The sequence below is a fragment of the Onychomys torridus genome, unplaced genomic scaffold (genome assembly GCF_903995425.1).
Source record: "Onychomys torridus unplaced genomic scaffold, mOncTor1.1, whole genome shotgun sequence".
In the NCBI taxonomy this organism is placed as follows: domain Eukaryota; kingdom Metazoa; phylum Chordata; class Mammalia; order Rodentia; family Cricetidae; genus Onychomys; species Onychomys torridus.
In genome coordinates this window covers 1-8,759 of record NW_023411388.1, presented here as the reverse complement: position 1 = coordinate 8,759, position 8,759 = coordinate 1, and the positions used below count along the sequence as shown (strand labels likewise).

The window sequence follows — 8,759 nt, the reverse complement described above, 5'->3', positions numbered from 1 at the left end:
CTGCTCTATACCTTTCCCAGACCCTGTAACCAATCCCTTCCCTTGTAACTTACCACAAAATAAACCTCCATTTTAACTACATGAGGTGGCCTTAATAACATCACCAACACTGCTATTTCCATCGGCTCTATAACTATGTCTTGAATGTTCATAACAGCTGCTTCAGGAGGTTGGTGAACCTAGTACATCCAGTAGAATCTATGATTGTGGGCCTGAGTTTTACCACTCTGTCTGAGAATTTAGTATCTTGGTCAGAAGCTATACTATGTGGAATACCATGAGAGTTGACAATGCATTCTGTTAGTCCCCATGTGGTAGTTTTGGTAAAAACATTATAGGCAGGAAATGCAAATACATTACTAGAATAAGTATCTATTCCATGAAAGACAAAGTGTTGTCCATTCCACAGAGGAAGTGGTCCAATGTATTCATCCTTTTATGACTTTGTAGGCTGGTCAGCCTGGAGAATGATAACATGTCTGGCACTCTGTGTTGGTCTCTGTTGTTGGCAGATCTGGCATTCAGCAGCAGCTTTAACCAGGCCACTCTTGATGAATGGATATCCATGTTGTCATTCCATGCATAACCCCCATCTCTGCTACCACAGCTATTTAGACCATGGGCCCATTGGTAAATAATGGGGATAGCTTGTTAAAGAATCTGAATGTACACTTAGTGGGTCATCCTATCTACTTGATTATTTAACTCCTCCTCTGATGAAGGCAACTTTCATGGGCATTAACAGGGGACAAAAGATCTAGACATTCTCTGCTCCTTTGCAGATATGTCCAAATACTACTACCGCAAATGTCTTTCTAATTTTTCCTTTTTTTTGTTTTTATTTTTCTCTTCTCATACACTCCCACCTGAATGTAGTCTACCAAAACTCTAATCCATACATAGAATATAGATATAGATATATGTAGATAGATAGATAGATAGATAGATAGATAGATAGATAGATAGATAGATATAGATAGATAGGTATAAATGGATAGATAGATAGATAGATAGATAGATAGATAGATAGAGATAGATATAGATATAGATAGATAGATAGACAGACATACAGACAGACAGACAGACAGGTTGATAGACAGATAGATAGATAGATAGATAGATAGATAGATAGATAGATAGATGATAGATAGATACTACCCCTCTGTTTCCCTTCAGAAAAGCAAAGGTCACCTGGGGATATCAAATGAACACAAGATAAAACATGTAATAATAGTTGGCACAAACCCTCACATCAAGGCTGAAGAAGCCAACTCAGAAGGAAGAAACGTTTCCAATATTCTACACATAGTTCAGATACTCCCCATGCTCCTTCAGTTGGGCTCCCACAAAGCCCCTGAGCTAAACAAGCACAGTATATAAACAGGGGATTTAGTTCAGACCCTTGTAGGCTTTGTGATTGCCTTTTCAGTGTCTGTGAGCCCCTATGAAATGTGTTTAGTTGACTCTGTCATTTCTGTACCCCTTGTGTCTTTGATACCTTCTACAACCCTACCTTCCCCTCTTCCTTGAGGTCCACTGAATTGTGGTCAATGTTTGGCTATGAATCTCTGGAACTCTTCCCAACAGCTGTTGGAGAAATCCCAACTGATGTCCATTGACCTAGGTACCAATTGCTGAGTGTAACAGAATTCATTATTTTTGTCCTATTGTGTGTGTGTGAGAGTGTGTGTGTGAGTGTGTGTGTGTGTGTATGTATGTGTGTGTGTGGTGGCAGTGACAGCATTGCAGCAACTTCTAGAGCTGAGCACAGCTGGATAGACTAAAATGGCTATCTTCAAACAGAAACACCACTGGAATCCATAAGTTGATTTTACACTTTTTATTCATTTGATATTTTATTTCTGTATTTTATTTATGTCTGATGGGTGTGCCCATGGGGAAAAAGAGGGACTTCACAAAAGGTCCTCTGCAAAAGCAACAACTGCTTTTTCGAACTGAGTCAGCTCTCCTGTCGCAAAAACAGAGTTTGGAAAAACTTTCTTCATTCTCTTTACTTGTCTTGTAATCAAACATTCATGTTTGTTTTCTACTTTCTGAGTCCTTGGAAAGATCTTCTGCTCAGTCCAGTGCAGATAGGTTTCTCCAAAGAAACCCTGTTGTCATGTGCTTGGTGCCAGCAGTTCAAATGGATTTCAGATTCTAACTCCTTAGACAAAAAAAAAAAAAAAAATCAAGCCAGTATAACAACAGGGAGGAGGCTGTGTAGATTGTACCAGAGTCCAAGGCTCCCAGTCCCTCAACCTGACACAGACTCATTTACATCTGTAATAGGCCTCAGCAACCCTGCTGTTATTCCCTAGTTTCACTGGAAATTTTCCACAAATCCCATAGTCGACTCAGGTATCATTGATAACACCATGTCTGCTGCTTCTGGGAGACAAGTATAGGACACGATCTGCCAGGTCCTAGGACTGCTTCAAGCATTTAATAGGGTGCTCCAGGAAGGGGCAGTGAGCAGCTATGGAACCAAAAACTTCATCACTAGGTGGGGATATAAGCCCACCATTGTCTTCCAGTCTGAGGTCTCAGAGTCCTCAGCAGCATGAGCTGTAATGAAATCCATTGTCTGGGTTTTCAGCTGCTCTGAGCTGTGGAGGTCAGCCAGGAAGAGAGTGTGGGCAGCATTCTCCACAGAGAGGTCCCTGAAGAGGGCATCCTCACACATGACCTTCAAACGTTCCAGACCATACCTGTCAGCAGCTGCCAGCACAGCATCTGCCATGCTGTCCAGGTGTGTTGCTTATCCAGTGTCAATGAAGTCCATCATTGTCCTGAAGACTTGTGGCTCTCAATGTGGTTCTTTCTTCTATCCTCCATGTAATGTTGAAACTGCATTAGTTCCATTAGTGGAGTGAGAAACTATATGAAAGTATTTTATAACTGAGCCCAAGACAGGAGTCAGTTCCCCATTGAGAAAATTGCACCCCCACTGCAGGAGCATGCTCACTGAAGCTCAGAACTTACAGGTTTACTTACAAATGAGGGGTCTTGCAAGAATTGTCTACCTTCATTACAAATGACATATTTGAGGGAAAGGGTCCCTGCCAACCTGGCCCTTAACAAATACAGAAAAGTCACAAAGGCCACCAGTTAGCCACCTTCCAAAGGTTCCTAAATGAGGAACTTAAAATTCTGAGATGAAAACCAATTGACTGATTTATCCTGGACTGATGCATGAGCAGCATTAGAGTCAGACTTCCAGGAGAGCTAGGCTGGGAATTGCTGAGTTGATTGAATCACTGTAGTTATCTTCCTGTCCCCTAGGGTTAGTGAGTCGCTCAAGGCATGATGAACTAGAGAGAGATGATGGTTGTGGGCAGCATTTTACAGATCACATTCTAAGAAATGTTTCAAAACCCCTTGTTCAGTAACCGTTGAGTATATTTTGCACCATTTGAAAACCAAATTATTATCTCACTTAGGACCAACAGAGTAATCATGGAAGATCAAAGTTTAATGAAGACAGAACTCACAGGTGGAGAATGAAAATTTTGAGGTACTGAGAAGCTGACTCATGGCAGCATGATGAAAGTGAGAACTCAGGATCGACTTATAACACACCCTTAGTGGATCAAGAACAATTTTTCCAAGGAGGATAATGAGAGGGGGAGGGGCAAGATGACCAATGAAAGTTTATGGAGACATCCCTGGAAATGTGAGTCTGGATGAAAAAAGACTGCCTCTTTCAGAGTTGCTGCCTGGTTCTGCTTCCCGACCACATAAATTCTCCCATACAGACCTCTGTTTTGTGAACATTGAGAGCCCTGATGGGTAAGGAACCACATCTTTCCTGGTCATGTTAATGGGAGGATTTAGTGTAAAACTCTGAGAGGAAAATAAGAGCATCCCTATATTATTTAAGATGAATTGCAATAAGCAAAATGAACTTGAGGTGGATTAGTTGGTTCCCAACTTAAGAAGACATGGCATTAACTAAAACCCTAAACTGGAGGTCACAACAGTGAGAAGTGTTTTTGCTTCATTTGATGTAGGTACATCCATTTCAAGGACAGACTTTGGAAGTAAAAAGAAAAAAAATCTAATCAGAATCACAGGGCCTGAACACACAAACACACTCCTTTAATCCAGATCTTCAGGTTGGAAGACACACCCTAAATTGGGCCACACCCTCTATTGGAAGCCTCTAAATGTATGTGGAAGAGAGCTCTTGCTATTTGTTGACTTGCCCTCACCTTGCAGCCTTCCTGGCAATAGAAAATATTTGGAAAACCAGAAAATACTGAGGACCAGCAATCTTTGCTTGGCTCACTGATCGTTTCAGGCCTTCTCTCAGACACTTTTTTTCTCTTTGTCATTGGCTCCTGGTGAAAAACTTCAGCCAAGTACCTACATCACCAAAATTCATCTGCAAGACTCACCCCACCTCTCAGAGAATCCTGAAGGTTGCATTTTTGGAGTTATAAAAACCCAACTTCTCCTAGGTTCTTGGCTATTTTGTCAGTCCAATCATTAGGGAGAAAACCTAATATGACAGGAAATAAAGCTTACTTAATTTGACTCAATTAATATTGAGATGAATAAATCGCCTTGCTATTCATTACATTAATATTAAAGGTAACCTAACAATGTCATGTGTTTCAGATTAACAGTGTGGTCACTGTGATAAAAGAGAACTTCATGAACCAGGCATGATGTAAAAGTCTATGGCATTGATCAGAGTAGTCTGAAGGGAGAGGCTGACTCAACTCTGCTAGTCTGTGGTCTAACTTGGTCCAGAGAGCAACTTCTAGGAGAGCCAGACATGCAGAGGGGAAAGCAATTAAAAATGAAAGAAAGAAATAGGAATGAAATCATGATTACCTCTGAATTCCTGCTAAAATATTTCAGATGCCAATGATTTAGAAAGGAACTAGTCTCTCAGAGCTGTTTCATCTTCTTTAAGAAAGTAACTGTGATGGAATGGTGAACTGGTTCAGCAGTCAAAGGTGCTGAATACCTTTCCAGAAGATTTTCATCCAGTTCAGTTCATTAAGAGGTCAGCTGACAACAGTCAGTAACTGCAGTTATCCAGTTATCCAGGGGCTCCTACAGCTTCTTTTGGCCTCTGAGGTACCAAATGCTCATGGTGCACAAACCTGCCTGTGTAACAGAGCCTAGTCAATTGTAGGTCCCCCATAGGTAAGGACAACCGTCTGCATGAAGGAAGTACCACTCCAGGTTTAAAACACAGCACTTATGTAAAAACAAAACAAAACAACAACAAAAAAGAAACAGTAACCACTGCCACAGCTAAAACAAAAGCTTAGTCCAGCATAGTTCTAGGAATGGACACCATCCTTATATTATTTAAGATGAACCGCAATAAGCAAACTGTGGTGATTCTGTTTTTCTGTTTTTGTTTTTGTTTTTTGGTTCGCAACTTAGCAAGACGTGGAATTAACTGACACTCTAAACTGCAGGTCACAGCAGTGAGAAGTGTTTTTGCTTCATTTGATGTAGGTAGATCCATTTCAAGGACAGACTTTGGAAGTAAAAAGAAACAAACATCTAAACCAGGTCTCAGGGACTGAAGACATACACACCTTTAATCCAGATCTTGAGGTGGGAAGACACGCCCTAAATTGGGCCACACCCTCTACTGGAAGCCTATAAAAGGACGTGGAAGCAGAGAGATCTTGCTATTTGCCTGCTTTCCCTCACCTTGCAGCTAGTCCATGCCTTCCCTGGCAATAGAGAATATTTGGAACACCAGCAAATACTGAGGACAGCAGACACATCCAAAACCCTGGACTAAGTAAGTACTGGAATCTTGGTCTTTCCCTTCAGAGGTAATGTGGGATGAGCAGGACTGCAGCCCAATGTCATTCTGATACTTCCCCTCTGATGATCTATAGAGAGATTCCTTGTATACAGTCTGTTCCTCTAGAGAACCCTAGTGCAACATTTTGGATATGAACTAATAGAATGAATGATCAAAACCATCCAAAAGCTGTGTATAATTGTCAAAACAAGTTACCTATTGACCTAAGATTCAATCTAGAAAATAATGGAGTGCTGAATGTGTATCCAGTAGCCTAGACTGTGTTCTCTGATATTAGCATTGAAATCTGGATAGAAAATATGAGAGACCCAAGTTTCCAGCTTCGTAGAAGAGGGAACAGATGAGAAACAAAAACTGAAAATCAAAGTCCTCTCTGTTATTGTGACTCACAGGGTGAAGAGGGAACAGTTGCCAGTTCTTCAATTTGGATCCAGTTGAACCTTTAAAGCACTACCTGCAGGAGAAATGGCAAGAGCTGAGATAGCCCAGAGATGGGACCACACAGAAGTCAGCTTTCAGAATTTCTCCTACAGGTGGACCATCAGCAACTTCCATTTGATGGTGGAGGAAAGGCTAGGAAGCCTTAGAAGCCCAACTTTCTCAATAGGAGCCCATGACAAATGGTGTTTGAGAGTAAACCTAAATGGAGTGGATGAAGAAAGTGCAGATTACCTGTCAGTTTACCTAGTGTTGCTCAGCTGTCTAAACAGTCATATTTGGGCAAAGTTCCAGTTCTGGATCATAAATACTGAAGGAGAGAAAACGAAATTCAAGAAGAGCCCAAGAGCCTTTATGTTTGTGCCAGGCCAGGACTGGGGTTACAAACAATTCATTCTTCGAGATTTTCTCTTGTCCCATGCATTTTGGCTTCTCCCAGAGGACCGGCTCACCCTGGTCTGCAAGGTCAGTGTGGCCCAGGTCTCTTTGAGCCTCTCTGACCAGAACAAGAAGCCTGGAATTCTGGTTCCCAGATGCACATTGGCAGATGATCTAGGAGAGCTGTGGTTGAATTCCCGATTCACAGACTGCTGCCTAGTGGTAGCTGGCCAGGAATTCCGGGCTCACAAGGCCATCTTAGCAGCTCGCTCTCCAGTTTTCAGAGCCATGTTTCAACATGACATGGAGGAGAGCAGAAAGAATCGTGTTGAGATCCCTGACCTGGAGCCACAAGTCTTCAAGGTAATGGTGGACTTCATTTACACGGGGACAGCACCAGACCTCGACAGCATGGCTGCAGCTGTGCTGGCAGCTGCTGACAAGTATGGTCTGGAGCGTTTGAAGGTCATGTGTGAGGATACCCTCTTCAGGGACCTCTCTGTGGAGAATGCTGCCCACACTCTCTTCCTGGCTGACCTCCACAGCTCAGGGCAGCTGAAAACCCAGACACTGGATTTCATTACAGCTCATGCTGCTGAGGTCTCTGAGACCTCAGACTGGAAGACAATGGTGGGCTTATATCCCCACCTAGTGTTTGAAGCTTATGGCTCCAGGGCTGCTCATTGCCCTTTCCTGGAGCACCCTATTAAATGCTTCAAGCAATCCTAGGTCCTGGCAAACCTTGTCCTACACCTGTCTCACACAAGCAGCAGTCATGGCGTTACCAATGATACCTGAGTCGACTATGGGATTTGTGGAAAATTTCCAGTGAAACTAGGGAATAACAGCAGGGTTGCTGAGGCTTATTACAGATGTAAATGAGTCCGTGTCAGGTTGAGGGACGGGGAGCCTTGAACTCTGGTACAATCTACACAGCCTCCTCCCTGTTGTTATACTGGTTTGATTTTTTTGTCTAAGGAGTTAGAATCTGAAATCCATTTGAACTGCTGGCACAAGCACATGACAACAGGGTTTCTTTGGAGAAACCTATCTGCATTGGACTGAGCAGAAGATATAGTCAAGGACTCAGAAAGTAGAAAACAAACATGAATGTTTGATTACAAGAGAAGCAAAGAGAATGAAGAAAGTTTCCAAACTCGGTGATTGGGACAGGAGAGATGACTCAGTGGGCAAAAGCAATTGTTACTCTTGGAGAGGACCTTTTGTTCAGTTCTCCCCTTTTCTCCATGGGCACATCCATCACAGATAAATAAAATATCAAATGAATACAAAGAGTAAAAACAACTTCTGGATTCCAGTGGTGTCTCTGTTGGAAGGTGTCCATTTTATTACATCCCTCCTGGCTGAGCTGTACTAGTTGGTGCAGTGTCTTCTCTCTCTCTCTCTCTCTCCCTCTCTCTCTCTCTCTCTCTCTCTCTCTCTCTCTCTCTCTCTCTCTCTCTCACTCACACACACACACACACACACTAAAACCAATGAGACAATAATTAGTGAATTCTGTTACACTCAGTGATTGGTACCTAGTCCAATGGACATTCAATTGGGATTTCTCCATCAGCTGTTGGGAATAGTTCCAGAGATTCACAGCATAACCTTGAGCACAACTCAGTGAACCCAAGTGAACAGGGGACGGCAGGGTTGTAGGAGGCCATCACAGACACTGAATGCGGCTATCACAAAGCCCTGCATGGGTCGCTACTAAGTCCTCCGTTATACATACTGTTCCTGTTAGCTCAAGGGGTTGGTGTGGAGTCCATGGGCCCCACCTGTAGAAAGGTTCGTTTGACACTTTGCAACTGTGAGGCAACACATCTAAATTGACAGGTAATCTTCGCTTTTGGTTCACGCATCATGTTCAGAATTCTCTCAGAACACTTTTTTCTTTGTATTGGCTCCTGGTGAAAACTTTCAAGCCAAGTAACCTACATCACCAAATTCATCCTGCAAGACTCTCACCAACTCTCTGACGATCAAGTAGGCCTTACATTTTTGAGTTATAAAAACCCAACTTCTCCTAGGTTCTTGGCCTATTTTCTCAAGTCCAATCATTAGGGAGAATAACGTGTAACATGACAGGAAATAAGCTGTACTTAAATTTGACTCAATTAATATTGAGATG

At 42.4% G+C, this 8,759-nt stretch overlaps 1 protein-coding gene across 1 annotated transcript; it reads left to right on the top strand.

Moving 5' to 3' along the window:
• The first annotated feature begins 3,788 nt into the window (after positions 1–3,788).
• LOC118575127 (speckle-type POZ protein-like) lies at positions 3,789–7,348 on the top strand. Its single transcript, XM_036175793.1, has 2 exons — positions 3,789–3,792; positions 6,252–7,348. The coding sequence occupies exons 1-2, from the start codon at positions 3,789–3,791 to the stop codon at positions 7,346–7,348; spliced, it is 1,101 nt and encodes a 366-aa protein (XP_036031686.1).
• The last annotated feature ends 1,411 nt before the right edge of the window (positions 7,349–8,759 follow it).